Raw genomic sequence first — 25912 nt, 5'->3', positions numbered from 1 at the left:
ACATGTCTCTCTTGCCCCTTTTCTCTTGTTAAAAAGTGCTTGTACCATCCTGCCACTGGTCTAATTTTTAGACCACATGTTGTAGTTAGGCACATGAGGGTTTGTGGGGCTCTTTGCTTTAAAGTATGATTTATGTTAGTAGTAAGATGCTACTTGAAGTATGGGAGAATGAACTGCATTGGCAATAAGAAAATGTTGGATGTGAGCAGTGTCATGAATTCTTATGTTTACCATAAAATAGATAACATTTTGTGGCACCAGAATCATTGTCTCTTCCTCTGTATGCTTTAAAGTCTTTGGGGAAACCTTCTGAATCTGACAACTAAATTATCCTGCCAAAGCTTAAGTTTCAGACATTAATGTGTTAAGTAGACTGATTTTATTTTTTTAATTTAGGTTATAAGGCATAAAATCACGAGGAAAATATTCTATCACAGAATTCTACTCTCTTAATTCAAATAAAATCATATATATAAATTTTATATTTTTAGCTATTTTAGATTTCTTATATAATATGAAAGACATTATTCTTGAATATAGCTGTGACCTGAGCAATACAAGATATTTCCAAGGCCTAGAAAAGTGCATAATCCAGCAAAATCATCTTTCAGAAATTAAGGAGAAATAAAGTCTTTCCTAGACAAACAAAAGCTGAGGGAATCCATTGCCACTAGACCTGCCTTACAAGACATGCTGAAAGGAATTCTTGAAATTGAAATGAAGCTAACTAGTAACATGAAAATATATAAATATACCAGTAAAAGTAAATATATAGTCAAATTCAGAATATTCTTTTTTTTTAATTTTTTTTATTGTTATGTTAATCCCCATACATTACATCATTAGTTTTAGATATAGTGTTCCATGATTCATTGTTTGTGCATAACACCCAGTGCTCCATGCAGAACGTGCCCTCCCCAATACCCATCACCAGGCTAACCCATCCTCCCACCCAAATTCAGAATATTCTAATATGATGGTGTGTTAACCACTTAAATATTAGTATAAAGGACAAAGTATTAAAAATAACTATAACTAGTATAATTTCAATATAAAAAGAGATAAGTTGTGATATTAAAAACTTAAAAGAGGGAGAGTGAAAAGGTAAAGTTTTTGTATGCAATTGAAGTTAGGTTGTTACCACAAAGCAAAAACCTATAGTAGATTCATAGATAAAGAGAAAGGAATCAGAGAGAGAACTACTATAGAAAATAACCAATTCACAAAGGAAGGCTGTAAGAAAGGAAGATAGGAGCCAGAGAATGCCAAAAAAGCCAGAAAACAATAAGATGGCATTAGTAAGTCCTTGCCTATTAACACTTACTCTAAATGTAAATGGATTGAATTCTCCAGTCAAGAGGCGTAGAGTGGCTGGATAGATAAAAAAATAAGTCCCAACTATATGCTGTCTACGAGAGACTCACTTCAGCTTTAAGTACACACATAGATTGAAAGTGAAGGGATGGAAAAAGATATTCCATGTAAATGGAAACCAAAAGAGAGCCGGGATAGCTATGCTTATATCAGACAAAATAGACTTCAAGTGAAAAATGTTAACAAAAGACAAAGATCATTATATAATGACAATGTGGTCAATTTGTCAAGAAGATGTAATAGTTGTAATATATATGCACCCAACAGTGGAGCACCTAAATACATTAAGCAAAAATTAACAGATCTGAAGGAAGTTACACAATAATACATTAATAGTTGGGGACTTTAGGACCCTAATTTCAACAACAAAAAATCATCCAGACAGAAAATTAACAAGAAACATTGAGCTTGAACCATACATCAGACCAAATTGACCTAACAGACATATGCAGGCATTCTATCCGACAGCAGCAAAATACATATTCTTCTCAAGCATGCATGGAACATTCTCTAGGAATATCATATGACACAAAACAAGTCTTAGCAAATTTAGGAAGATTGAAATCATGCCAAGTATTTTTTCCCATTACAATGGTATGAAAGTAGATATCAATAATAGGAGGAAAACTGGAAAATTTACGAATATGTGAAAATTAAATAATATTCCTAAGCAACCAACAGGTCAAAGAAGAAATCAAAAGAGAATTTTAAAAAATCTTGAAACAAATGAAAATGGAAACCAAAACATATGGGATGCTACAATAGCAGTTCTTTTTTTTAAATAAAGATTTTATTTATTTATTTGACAGAGAGAGAGGGAGAGAGAGAGCACAAGCAGAGGGAGCGGCAGGCAGAGGAAGAGGGAGAAGCAGGCTCACCACTGAGCAGGGAGCCCCTGGATCCCTGAGCAGATCCCAGGATCCCAGGACCCTGGGATCACAAGGCAGACGCTTAACTGCCTGAGCCACCCAGGCGCCCCTACAATAGCCGTTCTAAGAGGATCACTTATAGTAGTAAATGCCTATATAAAGATGAAAAAAGATTTCAAATAAACTTAACTTTACACCTCAACAAACTAGAAAAAGAAGAACAAATAAAGCTCACAGTTAACAGAAGGAAGGAAATAACAAATATCAGAGCAGAAATAAATGAAATAGAGACAAAAAGAATGATAGAAAAGATCAACAAACCTAGGAGCTACTAGTTTGAAAAGATAAACAAAAGATAAACCTTTAGCTAAAATAAGAAAAAAAGAAAGAAGACTCAAATAAATAAAATCAGAAATGAAAGAAGAGACATTACAACTGATACCTCAAAAATATATAGGGTCTTAAAAGACTACTATGAACAATTGTATACCAACAAATTGGATAACCTAGAAGAAATGGATAACTGCCTAGAAACATCCAACTAACCAAGACTGAATCATGAAGAAAGAAAATATGAACAGACCAATAGCAAGTAAAGAGATTGAATCAGTAATGAAAAATCTCTCAGCAAAGAAAAGTCCAAGCCAGTTGGTTTCACTGGTAAATTTCTAACAAATTTAAAGAAGAATTAATGACAATCTTCTCAAACTCTTCCAAAAGATCAAAGTACTCCCAAACTCATTTTATGAGGCCAGCACTACCCTTATCCAGATGAGGACACTACAAAATAAGAAAACTACAGACCAATGTCCCAGATAAATATAGATGCAAAAATTCTCAACAAAATATTAGCAAACCAAATTTAACAGCTCATTAGAAGAATCAGACTATGATCAAGCAAGATTTAATCCTGAGATGTAAGGGTGGTTCAACATATGCAAATCAATAAGTGTGATGCACCCCATTAATAGAATAAAAGATAAAAATCATATGATCATCTCAATAGATGAAGAAAAAGCACTTGAAAAAAATACATGATTTCATGACAAAAACTCTCAATGAAGCGGGTATATAAGGAACATACCTCAACATTATAAAAGGCCGTATATGACAAACCCACAGCTAACATAATACTCAACAGTGAAAGATTGAAAGCTTTTTCTCTAAGATCAAGAACAAGACAAAAAAAAAAGAACAAGACAAGGGTACCCAATCTGACCACTCTTATTCAACATAGTACTAGAAGTTCTAGCCAGAGCAATTAGGTAAGATACAGAAATAAAAGGCATCCAAATCAAAAGGGAAGAAGTAAATTGTCTTTGTTCGCAGATGATACAATCTTACATATAGAAAATCCTGAAAATTCCACCAAAACATTCAAAACGAATCAATGAACTTAATAAAGTTGTAGGATACAAAATCAACATATAGAAATCAACTGCATTTCTATACACTACCAATGAACTATCTGAAAAAGAAATAAAATAATCTCATTTATAATAGCATGGAAAACAATAAAGTACTCAGGAATATTGGACCAAGGGAGTGAAAGATCTGTACACTGAAAACTATAAGACTATGATGAAAGAAACTGGGGAAGACACAAAAGCAAATGGAAAGATACCCAAGTTCATGGATTGGAAGAATTAATATTGCTAAAATGTCTATACTATCCAGAGCCATCTACAGATTCAGTGCAATTCCTGTCAAAATCCCAATGGCATTTTTCATAGAAATAGAAGAAAACTATCCTAAAAATTGTGTGGAGGCACAAAAAAGCCCTGAGGAGCCAAAGCAATCCTGAGAAAGAACAAAGCTGGAGGCACTGTGCTTCTGATTTCAACTATACTATAAGTGTATAGTCATCAAACAGTATGATGCTGGCATAAAAATAGATATAGACCAATGGAATAGAATCAAGGGACCAGAAATAGGGACACTTGGATGGCTTAGTCAGTTAAGCATCTGACTCTTGATTTCAGCTCAGGTCATGATGGCAGGATCATGAGCTTGAGCCCTGCATCAGGCTCCATGCTGGACATGGAGCCTCCTTAGGAGTCTCTCTCTCCCTATGCCCCTCCCCACTCCCATGTGCTCGCTCTCTCCCTCTCTCTCTCAAAAAAAAAAAAAAAAAAAAAAGGAGCCCAGAAATAAACCCAGGTATATGGTCAACTAATATCTGACAAGGGAGCCAAGACTACACAAACAAGGAAAGTGTAGACTTTTTAGTAAATGTTTTTGGAATAACTGGATGAGCACATGCAGAAAAATGAAATTGGAACCCTATCTTACACCACTCACAAAAATGAACTTGAAATAGATTGTAGATTGAAAACTTGAATGTGAGGGGCGCCTGGGTGGCTCAGTCATTAAGCATCTGCCTTCCGCTCAGGTCATGATCTCAGTCAGGGTCCTGGGATCGAGCCCCGCATCGGGCTCCCTACTCCTCAGGAAGCCTGCTTCTCCCTCTCCCACTCCCCCCTGCTTGTGTTCCCTCTCTCTCTGGGTCTCTCTCTGTCAAGTAAAATAAATAAAATCTTAAAAAAAAAAATTTCTGAAAACTTGAATGTGAGACCTGAAACTGTAAAATTCCTAGAAAAAAATAGGGGAAAAGCTCCTTGGCATTGGTCTGGGGAATGATTTTTTTGGATATAACACTGAAAGTACAAGTAACAAAAGCAAAAATCAGTAAGTTGGCCCTACATCAACATATAGAAGGGGAAAAAATATTTGCAAATCTTGTATCTAATAAGGGCTTAATATCCAAAAAATATAAAGAATATATACAACTCATTAGCAAAAAATCAAACAGTCTGATTTGAAAATGGGCAGAGGAATTGAATAGACATTTTTTTCAAAGACAAATGGCCAACAGGTACATGAAAAGGTGCTAACATCACTACCCTTAGAGAAATGCAAACCAAACCCACAATGAGATATCACCTAACACCTGTTAGAATGACTATTATCAAAAAGACAAGAGATAACAAGTGTTGGCAAGGATGTGAAGAAAAGAGGACCTCTGTGCACTATTGGTGGGAATGTAAGTTGGTTCAGCCACTATGGCAAACAGTATGGAGGCTCCTCAAAAAATTAAAAAATAGAACTATCATATGATCCAGCAATACCATTTCTGGTTGTATATGTCTAAAGGAAATGGAAACGGGATCTTGAAGGGATACCTGTACTCCCATATTCATTGCAGCATTGTTTACAATAGCCAAAATGTGGAAACAACCTCAGTGTCCACTGACAGTTGAATGGAAAGAGAAGATGTGGTACAATGGAAACTTCTTCAGCCAAGAGAACATGTGACAACGTGAAACAGACCCTGAGGAAATTATACTAAGTGAAATAATTCTGACAAAGAAAGACAAATATATGATAGCACCTATAGATGGAATCTAAAAAAGCCAAACTTAGAGAAACAGAGAATAGAATGATGGTTACCAGAAGCTGGAGAGTAGAGGAAATGGGGAGATGTTGGTCAGGAATACGAAATTCTAGTTAGAAGATGAGTAAGTTCTGGTAATCTAATGCACAACATTGTGGTTACAGTTAGCAGTAACATATTATATACTTGGAGTTGTTGAGAGAGTTAGTCTAAAATGTTCTCACCACAATAAAGTCATGGTAATTGTGTGAGGTGATAGAGTCATCAGGTAACACTTCAGTGATAATCATTTTGCTATATAAAGTATATCAAATCAACATGTTGTATACCTTAAACTTACACAATGTTATATGTTAATTTTATCTCAATAAAGCTGAAAAAAAAACCAAGAAAAAAATACCACTAAGCTGTACATATAAAAATGGTAGAGCAAATTTTATGTTATGTGTATTTTACCAAATTTTTTAAAAGTGGGGGAAAAACACAAAGTAAATAAATTCCAGTGTTTGCCCTCAGAGAGACCTGTGTTATTTTGCAACAAACATAAATCACTGGGGAACTTTTTCTTCATTTTAAAATTTACTGTTGCCTAAGCAAAAGGTCAACCGTAACTTAGTTAAGGAGAAATCAAAGTGCAAACTCTATTTTTTTAAAGGCTAAAGTGTTTTGAAATAATTACTGTTAAAAGTAATTTTATCTTGACTATATAACTTCTAGAAACATGAAAATTTGTTTTTATGTTTAAAATTTTATAAGACCGATCTTGCAAAAAAGCATAAAATATATTGAAATGTATATGTAAACCAAGAGAGTCTAAATGTATTTATTTCTTATATTCTAAATGCTGCTATTTTCTTCAAGAAAACTTGAAAATAATCTTATAAGTATTTATGATTTCAAAGAAAGCTGCTACAACCTCTTTCAAAGTATTTATCAGTAGGCATTCTTAAATATTTCTTCTTTGAATATTCTCATTAATATTATCTGTTTATTGCATTACTTTATAGCAACAGAATATTGGTTAAGTACTAGTTTGTCAGGAAAAAAAAACCTGTAAAGTGAATACAGAATTGAGTCTTATGTACCTACAGAATAAACTTCTTAAGTTATAAACAGACCTTACAATAATCTCCCTGTTTTCACTTTTTCTGACTGAAAGACTTCTTGATAGAGGATGGATCTCCACGCAGTGATCAAATGTATATTAATTGTTATTTTCATGGGGAAAAAAGGAGTGGATTTTGTTAAAGTGGGTTTCTATTAATGTCATTTATATACAAAAGAAAAAAGAACTACTGAGAGAAAAAATTTGTAATTAAGCAAATTAGGACACATATTTCAAAACACATCTTCAGAGAATGTTGCTATGGCTCAGTGTGCAAGCTGGAAAATCTGAATTCCTAAGAAATTGAGAAATCTCCTCAGTATTATTCCAGTTAATGTCTTCTAATACTTTAACAATGTTAATAATGAAAACCAGATAAACGAAAATCTGGGCCTTAGTTCAAGAATACAAATAAAAAGTTGTGTTAGATAAATTAGTTTCAAAACAGCTTTCTTTTATCCTATTTCATTAATGATTGGGTATGATAACTACTAGAACATTTGATAAGTTTTAGCAAAGAAAAATTTCATCTCTAATGTAGATTTAGCTACTCTAAATCTATGGAATAATATGTGGTAAATGCTTAGTATTGCTCAAGTGTGACTTTAAAAAATTTTTGGGCAATTTTAGGCTGTTCAAGACTGAATTTCCTGAGCAATGCGACTGTAATGTAATCTTCAAACTGATGATGGAAACTCATTGTTTCCTACTATTAGCCATCTTGACCCTCCGGAAAAGTCTTCCAGTTGGATACAGATCCTGAATTTCTTTTGTCAATTCTTGGTGCAGTTTTTCCTGTCTTCCCAACTACCTAAGGGTAGATTTGTGATTTCCTGCTTTTGCATTCACTAATCCACTAATTTATGACCCATTAGTCACGTAGTAATTTGGTAGTATGTCTCTATCTTCAGCCATTAAAGCCTCAAAAGCCCAATCTTTTGTTTAGCTCACCTGCTAAGAAAACATTATTATATGCTAACATTCACCAAAATAGGATTTGAAACATCTTGATAGGGGTTGGGGCAAAGAGAGTGAGGAGAGGAAAGAAGAAAGTGGGGAGGAACATAGAGGGAAGGAAGGAGGGAAGAAAGACATAAGAAATAGTTGTTTATTGACAAAAGGTAGCAAAATCTTATGTTCCTTTCTTTTTCCTTTTTTTAAAGATTTTATTTATTTGACAGAGAGAGACACAGTGAGAGAGGGAACACAAGCGGGGGGAGTGGGAGAGGGAGAAGCAGGCTTCCCGCGGAGCAGGGAGCCGGACGGACGGCTGGATCCCAGGACCCTGGGATCATGACCTGAGCAGAAGGCAGACGCTTAACGACTGAGACACCCAGGCGCCCCCTTGTGTTCCTTTATATTACTGTTTTTTTCTTAATCATCCAGAGGACCATTTGTGTACATATCTCTCCTCAGCAACAGTCTCCAGTTGGGCACCAACCCACTATGTAATTCTGTTCCCAGAGCTCTTGCTCTCACTACCCTTCCTTGGTAGAAGTATCTTGGGACAGAAATTTTTACCATGATCTTACTACTCCATCCTTATGCCTTAATACTTACATTCAACAGATCTGAAATAGATTCAGACTTCCCATAATTTTGTATGAAAAGGTAACTTGTGCAAATTTCTGTCCATCCTTTACTTTGGAATTTAAGAAATAAAAGGTTAGGAAAGTGGGAGAAGGATTGTATTATAAGGGTCAAATTAAGTTTAACTAAATATTTTTTAAAAGGAGAAAAAAAGAAAAGAAAAAAACAAGAAAAGGGGGGGGTGAAATGGCTAGGATATCATACTTCATATCTTGGGAACGTTAATGTACTTTATTCTTTGTCGATACTCTACTCTTTTTTCTAGATTTTAAGTATTTATTAAAGCCCTGCTATTAGATACTATGGAGGATAGACAATGAGTAAGACACAGTCACTCTCAATGTGGAGCTTATGTTAAATTTGGTTATAAACAAAAACATGCAACCAACTTCAATACAAATCAGAATAAGTGCCTCAAGAAAGGCAAGAAATGCTGCAGATGTTCCAAATGAGAAAAACCACAATATAACAGTGTGTCCTTTGATCTAGGTTTTGAAAGTTAGGATTTTAATAGTTGTCATGAATTGGATGTTTCTCCAGTGACTAAATAGATCAGAAATGCGTCAGAGTCAAGCAGGCACGCAATTTTTGTTCTTGCTTTTGGACACTTCTAGGCAAGTTTGTCCTATCCACTCTCCCTCTAGTACACCAAGCTGAGAAAGGTAAATATTTATTAATTCAACTCCATTAATATTATGCCATTGGTACGTACTGGAAATCATAGCACCCATTCCCTAGGTTGTTAAGCATTGCTAAAGTGGCCTTTATGCTGAAGTTCTCTGAATTACTTTTTAAAGTTATCTGGTGCTTTGTAGGTCTGCCATTTGCCCAGTTTCCACCTAAGGAATTTATCTCCTCTCTATAAGTAAATGACAGATTTTTCTTATATTCATATGCATATTATTATATATACATCATATATATATATAATCGTATATGTTAAATTTTAGTCTGTTACTGCTCCTCAAGAAACATAACAAAAGATGACAATAACTTCTCTTACACTCATTGCATCTCATTCTCTTTTGCCAGAAGATATTCTGAAATTATAAATAACATTTCATTTATCAAGTCAGTATTTGTTTACTACTTCATTCACAGGATAGTATATTCAAGTACCATGTAGTTTAATCTTCTAGACTAAATGCTTAATAAATAAAGTAGTTATGAACCACATTTTTAAATTAAATGAAACATGAAAATCCTAAATTTGATTGTATGCAGGAATGATAGCATGACTAAATAGGTTGTAAGGAAAATTAAATACAGATAATGTTACTTCTATCTTTCAATGTATCAACAGTACATATTGATTATGCTCTGCATAAGTCATGCTAAATAGAATGTTTTAAATAATTAAATTGGAGTTCAAAGAGATTAGAGACTTTAATACTTTGATTTACACAGCATTTCAGAGCCAGGGCTGGAATTCATCAAATCTCTGGATCTCTGCATTCACTGCCTCTTATTTTCAGATGAATAAAATAATCATATTAAAAACATCTACCTGTGATTGAAAAGAAAAAAAAACAAACAAACCAGTGTTTGACCTTAAATGTTTTCTCAGACAATCATAGTAATTAAAGCCTCTCCAGCACTGTCCCAAATTTATGGGAGATAACAAACTATGATTCTTTTATAGTTTGCATTCACTTTCAAAAATTTCTGTATTCATCAATTGTTTTTCTTAGTCAGAAGAGCTTATGACATGAAATCTCAGCTTGTAGCAGTGCCAGCATTTAATCCATGCTTTCTTTGTTGGCATTTCTACTCCTGCCTTTAATGATACAGCCTATGCATTTTTTTTAATTGAAGTATAGTTGACCAGCCTATGTATTTTATTTTATTTTTAAATTTTATTTTATTATGTTATGTTAGTCACCATACATTAAATCGTTAGTTTTTTAATTAGTTTTTTTCTATTTATTTATTTGTTTATTTGATGTAGTGTTCCATGATTCATTGTTTGCGTATAACACCCAGTGCTCCATGCAATACATGCCCTCTTTAATACCCATCACCAGGCTAACCCATCCCCCGACCCCCCTCCCCTCTAGAACCCCTAGTTTGTTTCTCAGAGTCCATAGTCTTTCATGGTTCATCTCCCCCTCCAATTTCCCCCCCTTCATTTTTACCTTCCTACTATCTTCTACTATCTTCTTTTTTTTTTTAACATATAATGTATTATTTATTTCAGAGGTACAGGTCTGTGATTCATCAGTCTTACACAATTCACAGCCCTCACCATAGCACATACCCTCCCCAATGTCTATCACCCAGCCAGCCCATCCCTCCCACCCCCCACCACTCCAGCAACCCTCAGTTTGTTTCTTGAGATTAAGAATTCCTCATATCACTGAGGTCATATGATACATATCTTTCTCTGATTGACTTATTTCGCTCAGCATAATACCCTCTAGTTCCATCCACGTCGTTGCAAATGGCAAGATTTCATTTTTTTGATGGCTGCATAATATTCCGTTGTATATATATACCACATCTTCTTTATCCATTCATCTGTTGATGGACCTCTTGGCTCTTTCCACAGTTTGGCTATTGTGACATTGCTGCTATAAACATTGGGGTGCATGTACCCCTTCGGATCCCTACATTTGTATCTTTGGTGTAAATACCCAGTAGTGCAATTGCTGGGTCATATGGTAGCTCTATTTTCAACTTTTTGAGGAACCTCCATACTGTTTTCCGGAGTCAGCCTATGTATTTTTAACATAAAGTGAATTAATATTGATTTTTATTTTGAGAATATTATGACCTCTTAAATAATTGATGGATCCTGGAGCATCTTTAGCAAGAGCTAGACATCTCTGGCCTTATTACTTTGTTTGTTTTGTTCTGTTTTGTTATTTTACAAGGTGACAAGTGATTGCTTGCATTACTCACTATTCTACACATATGTTTCTAATTTTTCTGTATGAAAACCCATAAAGTTGGTGTTAGTATCCCTGTCTTTAGATGAGAAAACTTAGGTTGAAGTCATCCAGCTGAGTGGAGCTAATATTTGAACTTAGGCAAGTCTGACTCTAAAGTTATTTTGTCTTGGTTGTTGTTGGCAGCAGGGCACATTTCTCTGAAAACTTACTACTCTTTTGCCTGATCTTGCAAGTATCACCAGCTAAGGTTGTTTGCTTGGTATGCTAAATCTGTACTTATATTAAGCTATTGTTTGGAAGCAGAGGTCCTTGTAATGCTGGGGGTGGAGGATAATCCAAGACAATTTTAGCATAATGGGGGCCGGGGGACCTGTGTGACTCACTTGGGTAAGCGTCTGCCGTCAGCTCAGGTCATGATCCCAGGGTCCTGGAGTCCAGCCCCATGTCGGGCTCCCTGTTCAGAGGGGAGTCTGCTTCTCCCTCTGCCTCCCCCGATCCCCCAGCTTGTGCTCTCTCTCTTGCTCACTCTCTCTCAAATAAATAAATAAAATCTTTAAGGAAAATAAAAAAATAAAAAAATAAAATCACACTTCCTGCAGGAGATATAAAACAAATCTTAATTTTCATTATGCATTATGACATTAAAAATCATTATTTAACCTTTATCTTGTCAAAAGAAGAGACTGTCTTTTGCAACAGAGTAAAGATTTTTCATGTAAGAAGTTCATCAGAATAAACAAAACACGTAACACCAATAACACCAACATTGACACCACTGCAAGCTAAGATATGCATGTGTCTAATTGAGTTTTGTAGATACTTAAAAATATGAACATCCCTTTGAATTGTTTCTATATAAATACCTTTCAAATCCAGGATTTCCTATTTGGAGGGATAGGAGAACAATGTTACTGAAGGACATCATTTAACCCATACATATAAAACCAAATAACGACTATTAAAGAACCAGGAGCACATGAGATCAAAAGGGAGGTTAGAAGACCTAGTTTGCCTCCTTTTTCCATGGCTGAGAGGGTGCCCTCATAGTCAATAAAGTATTGTTAGTGAGATCCTTGCTTTTCTTTTTTTTGCCTCAGATCGCAGATTAAAAAATGAGGATGTGGCCTGAAAAGGGACCTAAGTAAGAATATGGGGGAATGCTAGTTTAAATATCTTGATTACTGTTTTCCTCTTGGTCTCAGTTTTTGGACTTTTTGAATCTTAATGGATCTCTAGGTGCAAAAACACCAATAGGGAGAGCCTCTGAAAGACAAAGAGTGTGTTTATTTAAGTAAGATGCAGGCTTCCCCAGGGCCATTGCCTGAGAGGAATGTTGCTCTGAAGGGGCCACTGGAATAAAGGAAGAATGTGATATGGCTTAATTCAGGCGTACTCATGGAGCCCCATACACAGTCAGTTACACATACACTGGTCTTGCTGCCCCCAAATTAGACAAATCTTAGGGAGTGGGAGTTGTTACTAGAACAGACTTTGCCCATGTTGACTCACTGTTGAACAAATTTTCATAGAATATAAGCCAGAAAGGGCATCTGCACATTTGTACCACACTGGTGGTGTCCTACTGAATCTATAGAATCTATAGAATGGCATATTACAACAGTGCCATGAACACACGATGAATGATTGAATGAATGAATGAATGAACATCTCCACAGATTTGGTTTCTACTGCCAAATCAGTCTGGCTCCATACACTAATTAGGAAGCAAACTATTTTGTTTCTTGCACTAGATATGTCATATAATCCTCTTTATGATGGGTATAAGTATTTGTCATTTAATATGTCCCTTGTAAAAGAAATTATTTTAGCCATGAAGAAGGCTCAGTAATATGCTGTAGCTAATTTACCTATATTCCTTTGCTTTCTGACTATTAGACTCAAAGCAAGTAAACTGCATAAGTATCTTTGAGCAACTGGCTGACAAAATTGTAAATTATACATTTTGGTATCTCCTGTGTAGTAATTGGTACATTCAGTTTTTTAAAACTCTCTTAAAGGAATCTATAAATGTAAACAATTTCCTATAGTTTCCTGTTGCTTGGAAAAATGTTTAGGATACATTTTTTTCATATTTAACTCTTCTATCAGTTAATTTATAAAAATAATAATGGTGAAAAATCTTCTTTTGGGTCTAAAAGTTTTCCTTATTTTATGACTCAGTTATTAAGTTGAACCCATATGGAATTAGAATTTTTGTAGGTCAAAAAAGTCAAATAACAGGGATTTCATACAGTAATCTAATGACAAATACTCTTAACCAAAGTTGATTTTTAAGAAGTTTGGATTCTCATCAGGTTAGCAATACTTTGATTATTCCACTAACATTATTCTTATTACTTGGAAATAAATATAGTCCCTGCTCTTCAGAGGCTGTGCACATCTCTGTTTTGGCACCTAGAAATAACATCCTAAAAATGTGATTGCAGTAATAGTTATTATCTCTTTTCAGTTGAGTACTTCTTCTTGTTTGCTACATATTTTTTTAAGAATATTAGGAATGACTTATGCATTGAGGACTCAAATTTAATTCTTGGTATTCATGAAAGGATCTGATGACATGATTGGTCCCAATGTGTACATTTATATGAATTATTAATAGTTAGATTTTATGGCTTTCTGATTGCTAACTTCTTATCACTATGGTAACACAGCAGTACTTAGCTGTACCTTAAACTTAACACATCTCAGGCTTAAATATAGTTAATATTGCTGTGAAATTTTTGCCAACATTTTGACAATTAAATTCTAGATGACTATGAAACATTTAGCATTTTGGATGATCATTCCAAAGATGACAAGCACAAAAACAGCCAATATTTCTCAATGCCTTCTCCTTTTTTCTACTTTTGTCTCTATTAAAGAGAAAAATACAGAACAATATAAAAAAGAGAAAAGTACAGAAGAATATAACAATATAATATATATTAATACATTTTACCAAAACAATCATAAATTGTCAGATTTTTAAATGTTAACACAGAAAAGTATGGAGTAGAATACAAATTATAGAAGTACCCTGAGACATTGGTAATATAAAATAAAAAGCCATAATCACTGGGAATAGATTTGATCTGAACTAACTTTAATTCTACTCTTATTATTAACAGTTTTAAATGTAGATGCATTTGAAGTAACCCCAGATTACAAAGAAAAACAATTATGATAATTGTTTAAATAATAAATAATTATTTAAATTGTAATGTGATACCTATGAGTTTATTCCCGTATCTTTTCCACAACAAATAGAGGTAATTCTGGGTTTTACTTAGAGAAGTAAATTAAAACTAGTTAGTGTTTCTTTTCTGATAGTTGCTCATTATAAGCAATATATTTCTTTTGTTGCTTGTAGTAGGTATGTTGCGTGATTCCCTCTCTGATGGGCCAGAGCAAGTAAGCTAATAACTTCCTGACATGGTAACTTATCTACCTGAAATATTTAGAAGATAATCTGAATAGGTCTATATATCTAGAAAGGAAAGCTTAGTAAAGGGTACTTTAAGTTCTTATCCATTATGTATAACTTTAGTAAGACTAGAGCAACTTGAGCTAGCTTAAACTGTTAAATTCCAGGCCTTTGAGCTGGAAAAGGATCACATGCAAACTAATCATATAAACATTGGATATAGGGTCCTCTGTTTCCTGTGCTTTCAAATAAATTCAGCATCATCCCAACTTTTCTTGATATAGCTTTTCAAAAGAATTTGGTGGTAACCTTAACTTTATAATATTTTTAAATAATTATATTAATAAAATCTATCAAAGTATCCTTAGTTGGGGGCGCCTGGGTGGCTCAGTCGGTTAAGTGGCCGACTCCTGTATTCAGCTCAGGTCATGATCTCAGGGTTGTAAAAAGGAGCCCTGCATTGGGCTCTGTGCTGGGTGTGGAGCCTGCTTAAGATTCTCTCTCTACCCCTCTCCAGCTGTCCCCCCCTTAAAAAAAAAGTACCCTTAGTTGCTATGTACCACATTAAACACATTCATAGAATGTGTTATTTTTATCATTTTATATGATGGTAAAACAATTGAGAGGAAAAGGGACTCTAATAAAGCAGTATTTGTTGAGTCCTCATAAATTTGTAATTTTATAAATATTTCTTGTATAATTTCATCTGCATTCCCTTCACATAAATTTTCAAAGCAGCAATTTTCATACTCTAATCATTTTGAGTAACAATAGCTCATATAAGTTATGTGGACACATTTGCAGTTCTTCATTTTTCATCATAAAATGTTTATGGTTTGGCATTTTATTTAAATTTCGTGCTGATTGAATTTAAAAAGTTAGTAGCTAAACACCATGTTTGTTTTTTTCAACTTTTTTTTTTTAAGATTTTATTTATTTGACAGAGACCCAGCAAAGAGAGGGAACACAAGCAGGGGGAGTGGGAGAGGGAGAAGCAGGCTTCCCGCTGAGCAGGGAGCCCGATGTGGGGCTCGATCCCAGGACCCTGGGATCATGACCTGAGCCGAAGGCAGATGCTTAACGACTGAGCCACCCAGGTGCCCCTGTTTTGTTTTGACTTTTATTTCAAGAGTGCATATTCAAAATGTTATGAGACTTATAAACTCAATAAAAACTTTAGCATTGCAAAAACATAACTATTTTACTTTGCCTTAAGAGCCCTTATGAAATGTTTCCTTATCTATTCATTAAAGAGAATCGACAGATTTCAAAAATCATAAAGAAATCATAAATAACATAAATTAGCCTTTTAAAGAAGTTTCAAAGTTTTGCTCTTCCAAGTTCTTACAAAGAAAGCATAGAGCAGCCTTATGTGCACTGACCTTTCAGGTCCTATAAATTGCTCCAGTGAACTAAGTGGTGCTCCAGTTACTAAAAGAAGTACTTCTAGGTAAACCTGACATGCTTTCTTGGGCGTTTAACAGAATATAATTTCTAAAATTTATATAATTAGGTACTTGTTATTTATTAATCTCATGAAAATAATAAAAATTTACTATGCGGTATAAAACCACAAGTCTCTTAGCTGGTTAAATAGAAATTCTTTTGCATCTGTTCTTTTTTAAGATGTTGCCTTTTCACATAAGTAGCAAACTTAAGCCTAAGTAGAAATGAACTTTTTTTTCTGTAACAGATTATTGAGTGCCTACTTTGTACCTATACTTATGAGGTGCTCTGACTACATTGCTTCATTTATACTTTATAAAAACACACTGCTTCATTTAGGTTTCATAGCAAATGGAATAAAGTAAGTCATTTTACAAATGAGGTAGCTGTAGTTCAGAATTTGGGTCACATTGTTAGTAAATAGTGAAATTGGAATTCCAGCCCAGACCATCTCTCCAAAGCCTATTATCACAACCATGACTCTTTACTGTCTTCCTTGAAATGTAGATATAAAATCTGATTTCATTAAATATTGCCAGTTAATTTAGTCTTATGGTAGAATCCTGAAGAAACATTAGTGAAATGAATGTTCAGATGTATTTTAATCATTGTAGTCTCCATTATATATTGTGTCATGGCTGTTCTATAGCTTGAATTATATCTGGGGTTTATACTAAGGTATAGGATACATTTGTGCTTCTAATTTACATTAAATTGGAGCAGGTATCACTTCGGAAGTTAGCAAAAGTACCGCCCGCTATGGTTTCCTTGTATTTCTTTTTTAAGTAGTCTCAGAGTACCAGTTGAAAAACTACTCATTGGCTCTGATAGCCAATTTCTATTTTATGCTACTATTATTATTACCAGATATTAATTTAAGATATTGTCACATTATATGAATGTTTAATATAATATAGACAAATAACTGTGTGTCCTAATTCTATTTTTTTTTTTTAAATATGGTTAGACCAGAGAGGGAAAGGGAAAGAAAAAGGCAGGCGAGGAAGATATATGGATATGGTAAAGAAACGTGACCAGAAATGATATAGACACTTCAGAAAACAGTTGGGTAGTTCCTCAAAAAGTAAACAAAGAGTTATATGCCCCAGCAATTCCACTCCTAGGTGTATGCCCACTGTTCATAATAGCCAAATAGTGAAAACAACTGGAATATCCATCAACTGATGAATGGATTAACAAAATGTGGCATATTCATACAGTGGACTCTTATTCAGCCATTAAAAGGAATGAAATACTATTGTATGCTACAACATGAATGAACCTGAAAGCAGTATGCTAACAGAAAGAAGGTCATCACAAAAGACCACATATTGTATGATTTCATGTATATTAAATGGCCAGAATAGGCAAATCCATGGAGACAGAAAGTAGATTAGTGGTTGCCAGGGGTTGGGAGGAGAGAAGAATGTGGACTGTCTACTATTGGGTATAGAGTTTCTTTTTGGTGTGAAGAAAATATTCTGGAATTAGATAGTGGTGATGGTTACATGAGCTTGTGAATATACTAAAAATCACTGAATTGTGTACTTTAAAAGGGTGGATTTTATGATATGTGAATTATATCTCGATTTTTAAAAAAGATTTATTTATTTGAGGGAGAGAGAGAGAGAGAGTGAGCAGGGGAAGGGCAGAGGAAGAGAGAGAATCTCAAGCAGACTCCCCGCTGAGTACGGAGCCCGACTTGGAGCTTGATCCTATGACCCTGAGATCATGACCCCAGATTAAAGCAAGAGTTGAATATTTAACCAACTGAGCCACCCAGGCACCCCTATATCTTAATTTTTAAAATATGACCAGGGATTCCCATATTTGTAAAGATCCCATTGAAAATTTTCATATGAGTATATATATGTATCATTAAAATACAAATATTTTTATTTTCAAATATTAGTTAAGTCTGTTGTAAAATAACCTTGTGTTATCTGTCCTTCAACTGAATCATTTGCATATTATGGGAAAATAGGTAGACAATTGATCTACAAAAACATTTGTATTTTAAACCTTCAACTTACTCTCTCTCTTTCTTCCACCCCCTCCCCTTTTAAAAGTAAGTTGCAGCAATCATAAATCTTCATCCCTAACTACTTTAGGATGTATTTCCAAAGAGCAAAGATATTTTCTAGCATAACCATAGTATAATAATCAAATTCATGAATATTAACACTGGTATAATGTTATTACCTAAACATATTTTTGGGGTGCCCAGGTGGCTCAGTCGTTAAGCGTCTGCCTTCGGCTCAGGTCATGATCCCAGGGTCCTGGGATTGAGCCCCGCATCGGGCTCCCTGCTCAGCGGGAAGCCTGCTTCTCCCTCTCCCACTCCCCCTGCTTGTGTTCCCTATCTAGCTGTCTCTCTCTCTGTTAAATAAATAAAATAAAATCTTAAAAAAAAAAAATTTAAACATACTTTTGTTGGTTCACAAACTGGCCTCTGTACATGGAGGGCAAAAGGAGATGGAAGAGACTACTCCAGATTGGTAGGTGGCAGGTTTAAGAAGCAGGGGAATTAACATGAGGTTTGTCATGGTCAGCTACAAGGTGAGTGGATCTCTGCACTTGCCCATCAGAATCTTAAGTTTGTATAGAGGCCTTAATTGGGTTAAGTCACATATAGCATCCAGATGGTCCCAACAACACATTGCTCTCTCAAGGCTGCTTCCTTGGAAACAGTTGCAGTGATGGGAGTGGTGGTCAGAGCATACATTCCAACCACATGTGAGGGGGTGAGGAGCCTCTGATTGTCCCAGTCCAGCTCATGGTCAACTGGCAGTCATGTCCTCTCAATGGCCCCCAACAATTCTCCATATTTTTTTATAAATATATGTTTTTAAGATTTATTTATTTTAGAGAGAGGGAGAGAGAGTCCATGCATGATAGGTGGGGGAGTGGTAGGGGGAGAGAATCCTGAAGCAGACTCCCCACTGAGCATGGAGCCCCACTCGGGATTTGATCCCATGACCCATGAGATCTTGACCTGAGTCAAAACCAAGAGTCGGACGCTCAACCCACTGAGCCACCCAGGCACCCCAACAACTTTCCATATTTAAATATTGCCAATTATCATAATACTATCCTTTATAATAACTTGTTTTTCTCAATTCATTTGCATTTTAGTTGTCATGTTGCTCTAGTTTCTTTTAATCTCACCTCCTGAGCTTCTCTTTTTTTAATGACATTGATATAAATAGAGTGCAAAACTGTTGTTATTTTTTTTTAAAGATTTTATTTATTTATTTGACAGAGAGAGAGACAGTGAGAGAGGGAACACAAGCAGGGGGAGTGGGAGAGGGAGAAGCATGCTTCCCGCGGAGCAGGGAGCCCGATGCGGGGCTCGATCCCAGGACCCTGAGATCATGACCTGAGCCAAAGGCAGTCACTTAACCAACTGAGCCACCCAGGCGCCCTGAACTGTTGTTATTTTAAGAAAGTTCTTTAAGTTAGTCTGGTAGTTTTCTGATGCTATGATTCAGGATATGCTTTTTTTTTTTTTTTTTGGTGCAAGAATACTACCTATTTCCAAAATCTGCTGGGTAACCAAAATCTTGGTGGTTTAAAACAACAGAAATGTATTCTCTCATAGTTCTGGAAGTCAGGAGTTCAAAATCAAGGTGTTGACAGGCCTATCCTCCCTAAGAAAGCTCTAGGATAGAATCTTTTCTTGCCTCTTCCAGCTTCCGGTGGTGGCAGGCATTCCTTGGCCTTGGACAGCATAACTCCAATCTCTGTCTCTGTCATCACATAACTTCCTTCCCTTCCTTTCTCCTCTTCTTATAAGGGCACTTACTGGATTTAGGGCCCATCTGGTTAATCCAGGATGATCTCATCTGGAGATCCTTAACTTAGTTACATCTGCAAAGACCTTTTTTTTCCCCCCCAAATAAGGTCAAATTCACATGTACGTGGGGTTTAGGACTCGGGCATATCTTCTTGGGTCCACAGTTCAACCCACTACACTACCTAAATGATGTTGGGTCCTTCTCAGAGGATAATGTCAGGATATACTGAGTGTAGACAGAATAGGAAATAGATTTTTTTTAAAGCATGAATTCATACTGACACTCAAATTCAAATGAAGTATTATAGTTTTTCTTGCCTTCTCACCTGCCATGTTTGTATCTTCTTTCTTCAGAGGGAGCACCCTGGCTCCTAACAGTAAAATGTTTACTTCTTTGGTCAGTCCTGCAAGATAGGTAAAATAGTTTCAGAATTGCTACACCTATATCATTACCAACAAGAAACTTGCCAAATAAGGTTCAAGATTTCTTTGTGGTTCTCTTGGTCTTCAACTGAAATTGGGTGGCCAGTTTCAAGTTACTTGGACCAGCACCTCCTCCCCCTTTTAGGTGGTTGTTATTCATTGGATATACCGTTCAGTTCATTTGTTTCTGTTTGTATTTAATTTTAAGGTTTCTACCTTTGCTGGTTATTGGTGTCATGTTATTTTTTTGAATGATAACATTTAACATTATTCTAAAAGTAAAAACTATATAGAAAGGACACTTAGAGAGGTCACTCCCTCCCCTATCCATTCTGCCTTGTTTTTCCAATCTCCAGTATGTGGCCAGTTTTATTAATTTCTGGTTTACGGTGTTTCCTTTTATAAATGTAAGCAGATAAATGTATACTTACTTATTTTGCTTTCATTTTGTATAAAGGTAGTATACTGTATATTAGTGGTTCTCAAATGGAGATGGTTTTGTCCTGTAGGGGGCAATATCTGGAGACTTTTTATTGGGGGCGGAGTCACTACTGTAGGAGCATCTGGTGGGTGGAGACCAGGTATGCTGCTAAACATCTACAATAAGTAAGATAGCCCTCAACTACAAAGAAGGACTAGTTCCATATATCCATAATGCTGCTGCTGAGAAACCCTGCTAGACATCTACTTCTGCACTTTGCTTTTCAACTTAAAAGTATATTATGGAAAATCACTCTATAGAGAACGTCCACATCCTGTTTTACAGCTCCATAGTGTAGGTGCTATAGTTTATTCAGTCTCCTTTTGATGGACATTTAGATTGTTTTCAATATTTTGCAATTACAGATAATGATGCAATGGATCTTACACACTCCTATTGTTGTTATTTTTGGAAGTTATATATATATATATTTTTTAAAGATTTTATTTATTCATTTGAGACACAGAGGTACAGGAGAGAGAGAGCATGAGCAGGGGGGGAGACAGAGGGAGAGGGAGAAGCAGGCTTCCTGCTGAGCCAGGAGCCCGACGTGGGGCTCGATCCCAGGACCCTGGAATCATGACCTGAGCCGAAAGCAGACGCCTAACCATCTGAGCCACCCAGGCGCCCCTGGAAGTTATATCTTTAGAGTAAATTGCAAGAAGTGGGTCAAAGGCCAAAATACATGATGCTTTGCCAAATCCCCTCCAAAAGGTTGTAAATTTTTGCATTTTCACCAATCCTGTTTCTCTATATTTGCTGAGTTGTCAAATTTTTGAACTTTTACCAATTTGAAAAGTAAGAAACTCAGTGTAGTTTTAATTTGCATTCATTTTATTATTAATGGCATCTTAATTACTTATTTATTTTTTAAAGATTTTATTTATTTGTTTATCCTAGAGAGAGAGAGACGGAGAGCAAGCGCAAGCATGCTCCCACACACAAGTTGGGGGGAAGGGCAGAGGAGGGGAGAAGGACAAGCAGACTCCCCCCCGCTCCCCGAGCCCAGAGCCTGACGCGGGTGGATCCCACCACCCATGAGATCATAACCTGAGCTGAAAGCAAGAGTCCATGCTCAACCTACTGAGCCACCCAGGTGCCTCATAAATAGCATTTTTTAAAAGTTTTGCTTGTTCACATCGCTGGGTCAAAACCTCAAATTTTATAATATTTAAACCAAATAATTTTAGATGAAATGCAGAAGCAATGTTTATAAAATACAGTGAAATAGGGTATGTATTTCTGCACTGAAAATATCCAACTTTTTCTTGTGGCTATGTCTCAATAAATTTTTACATGAACATAACAGAGTATGATCCTGTCATGCCTGAGAGAGAAATACTCATCACCAGGTAATAAATGTAATCCTAGACATATGGTATTTAAAGTCTGCTCTGGAGTTTTCAGGCCACGGGAATGTCACACTGAGTAAACTAAAATGCCTTTGTACTAGGATTCTTTTTTTTTTAAATTTTATTTATTTATTTGACAGAGAAGGAGAGAGAATAAGCAGTGGGGAGGGGCAGAGGGAGGGAAAGAGAGAGAGTGAGAGAGAAGCAGACTCCCCACTGAGCAGGAAGCCTGATGTGGGGCTCGATCCCAGGACCCGGAGATCATGACCTGAGCCAAAGGCAGACGCTTAACCGACTGAGCCACCCAGGCGCCCCTGTACTAGGATTCTTGTGTGTTTGGTGTTTTATAGGCCATACATGTCTCTTGGAAGTCTTCGTGATCAAGTCATCTATCCTGACTCAGTGGATGACATGCATGATAAAGGCTATACAGACCACGATCTGGAATGTATTCTACACAATGTCCACCTCTATCACATAGTTCAAAGAGAAGGAGGTAAAGTCTATCACTTTTAAAATGCATTTAACTTTGTTTCAAAAAAAGAAACTTGGGTAAATAGTCCATGGTTTAATTTGAACGTATGCTATTATTGGAACATAAACACAAAAGACAGACTTTATAGCATTTATTGCTTTTCCATTATTGACATCCTCTTTTCTGCTTGGGTTATATTTCCTGCAGCACACTAGGCTTTTTATTGTCTGCTGCTAGCATTTGAAAATAATTTTTCCTTCATATTTGAATATACAATTGTCCCTGAAGCCATCATCAATCTAGATGTATGTAAAGTCTGTGACAGAAATATTATCCTGTCGAGTTCTCAGCTTACATTGAACTAAATAATTTGAGAAGTAGGTATCGCAGAATTACTTTTTTGTTTTCAGACCCACAGTCTTACCAATACATTTTTTCCTTTTTCGAGTAGCACATAGAGAATTAGATAAAATACAGAAACTTCTATAGTATGTGTTTTATTCATAAGACATTTTTGAAAGAGTAGAATTAACAGTTATACATATGAGCTTAAAAAAGAATTACTTTCTAATAGTCAAACCTTTTTAAATTAATTTTTTATTTAAATTCAATTAATTAACATATAATGTATTATTGGTTTCAGAGGTAGAGGCCAGTGATTCATCAGTCTTATATAATACCCAGTGCTCATTACATCAGTGCCCTCCTTAATGTCCATCACCCAGTTACCCCATCCCCCCCTGCACCCCTTCCCTCCAGCAACCCTCAGTTTGTTTCCTATGATTAAGCAACTAATTAATCATTGAATACTACACCAAAAACTAATGATGTGTACTATATGTTGGCTAATTAAACATAATAAAAAAAAAAAGAGAGAGTCTTTTATGGTTTTTTTCCCCTCTTTGATTTCATCTTGTTTTATTTTTTCCTCTCTTCCCCTATGATCTTCTGTTTTGTTTCTTAAATTCCACATATGAGTGAGATCATATGATAATTATCTTTCTCTGATTGACTTATTTCACTTAGCATAATACCCTCTAGGTTCATCCATGTCATTGCAAATGGCAAGACTTCATTTTTTTTTTTTTTTTTTTGATGGCCGAGTAGTGGTCCATTGTATATATACACCACATCTTCATTATCTATTCATCTGTCGATGGACGTCTGGGCTCTTTCCATAGTTTGGCTATTGTGAAAATTGCTGCTATAAACATTGGGGTGCACGTACCCCTTCAGATCACTACATTTGTATCTTTGGGGTAAGTACCCAGTAGTGCAATTGCTGGGTCATACGGTAGCTCTATTTTCAACTTTTTGAGGAACCTCCATACTGTTTTCCAGAGTGGCTGCACCAGCTTGCATTCCCACCAACAGTGTAGGAGGTTTCCCCTTTCTCCACATCCTCACCAACATCTGTTGTTTCCTGACTTGTTAATTTTAGCCATTCTGACTGGTGTGAGGTGGTGTCTCATTGTGGTTTTGATTTGTATTTCACTGATGCCGAGTGATGTTGAACATTTTTTCATGTGTCTGTTGGCCATTTGTATGTCTTCTTTCTAATAGTAATACTTTCAAATACTTGATTACACATAATTTGATAGCCTTGAAAAACTATTGAAATAACAAGCTAGAATTCTAGGTTTAATTTTGCATAGGTTTTATGTTTCATTTCCTAGCCCATTTACCTATCAGAAGTACAGTGATTAAGAATGTGAACTTTGAAGTCAGAGTTCTAGAATCTTAATTAGCACTGTTGTCTGTATCTTCAACTGTAAAATGGGGATAACTATCTACCTAATAAGGATTCTGTGAATATTAAATAAGACTCTCTGTAGAGTCCCACAACTATGTGGTCAATTAATCTTTGACAAAGCAAGAAAGAATATCCAATAGGAAAAAGACAGTCTCTTCAACAAACGGTGTTGGGAGAACTGGACGGCAATATGCAAAAGAATGAAACTGGACCACTTTCTTACACCATACACAAACATAAATTCAAAATGGATTAAAGACCTAAATGTGAGACTTGAAACCATAAAAATCCTAGAAGATAACATAGGCAGTAACCTCTTTGACATCGACCATAGCAACATTTTTTCCAGATATGTCTCCTGAGGCAAGGGAAATAAAAGCAAAAATAAACTATTGGGACTACATCAAAATAAAAAGCTTTTGTAGACAGAAGACATGAACAGATATTTCTTCAAATAAGACATCCAGATGACCAAGAGACATATGAAAACATGTTCATCATCACTTACCATCAGGGAAATGCAAATCAGAACCACCAGGAGGTATCAACTCACACCTTCCAGAATGGCTAAAATCAACACAAAAAACAATCATTGGTGAGGATGTGGAGAAAAAGAAACCCTCTTGCACTGTTGGTGGGAATCCAAACCAGTGAAGCCACTCTGGGAAACAGTATGGAGTTTCCTCAAAAAGTTAAAAATAGAACTACCCTGTGATCCAGCAATCACAGGGTAGTTTACCCAAAGAATACAAAAGCACTAATATGAAAGGATAGATGCACCCCTGTGTTTATAGCAGCATTATTTATAATAGCCAAGATATGCCAGCAGCCCAAGTGTGCATCTACTGATGAATGGATACAGAAGAGGTGGTGTATCTATATACAGTGTAATATTACTCAGCCATAAAAAAGAATGAAATCTTGCCAATTGCAATGACATGGATGGAGCTAGAGAGTATTATGCTAAGCAAAATAAGTCAGTCAGAGAAAGACAAATACTGTATGATTACACTCATATGTGGAATTTAAGAAACAAAACCAATGAGCAAAGGGAAAAAGAGAGAGAGACAAACCAAGAAATTGACTCTTTATTACAGAGAACAAACTGATGATTCCCAGAGGGGAGGGGAGCGGTAGGTTGGATTTAATAGGTGACAGGGAGTAAGGAGTGCACTTGTGATGAGCACTGGGTGTTGCATGGAAGTCTTGAATCACTATAATGTACAACTGAAACTAATATTACACTGTATGTGAACTAACTGGAATTAAAAACTTTTTTAAAAAGACTCTCTATAGAGTATTTAGAACAATGGCACATAGTAAATGCATAAGAATTAGTAGCTAATGGCAATATTACTACTCATAATATTGATACTATGATATTTTATCTTTTTGTGATGATTAGTACTTGATATTTTGTATGGAAATTTCATATATATTATTTCATTTGATTCTTATAATCAGCAAATGATGCAGACAAGAGATGTATTATTCTGTTTATTTTTATGATATTGATAATCACGAGTCATAAATACTAAA

At 35.5% G+C, this 25912-nt stretch overlaps 1 protein-coding gene and 1 long non-coding RNA gene across 3 annotated transcripts in view; one reads left to right on the top strand and one right to left on the bottom strand.

Annotated features, from left to right (window-relative positions):
* The window catches only part of LOC144382359 (uncharacterized), a 128090-nt gene that overhangs the window by 9148 nt on the left and 93030 nt on the right, over positions 1 to 25912 (bottom strand). Inside the window, exon 3 of the long non-coding RNA XR_013449144.1 lies at positions 20216 to 20293. This is a non-coding gene — a long non-coding RNA (uncharacterized LOC144382359). The remainder of the gene's footprint in view (positions 1 to 20215; positions 20294 to 25912) is intronic.
* The window catches only part of ABCD2 (ATP binding cassette subfamily D member 2), a 69893-nt gene that overhangs the window by 22388 nt on the left and 21593 nt on the right, over positions 1 to 25912 (top strand). For both annotated transcript variants that reach the window (XM_036074445.2, XM_036074444.2), the window contains exon 7: positions 22496 to 22641. In XM_036074445.2, coding sequence (XP_035930338.1) covers positions 22496 to 22641 — 146 coding nt within the window. The remainder of the gene's footprint in view (positions 1 to 22495; positions 22642 to 25912) is intronic.

This window comes from Halichoerus grypus, chromosome 6, assembly GCF_964656455.1.
Source record: "Halichoerus grypus chromosome 6, mHalGry1.hap1.1, whole genome shotgun sequence".
Lineage (NCBI taxonomy): Eukaryota > Metazoa > Chordata > Mammalia > Carnivora > Phocidae > Halichoerus > Halichoerus grypus.
Note: the sequence above shows the minus strand (reverse complement) of the source record. Positions and strands in the feature narration are given on the sequence as shown.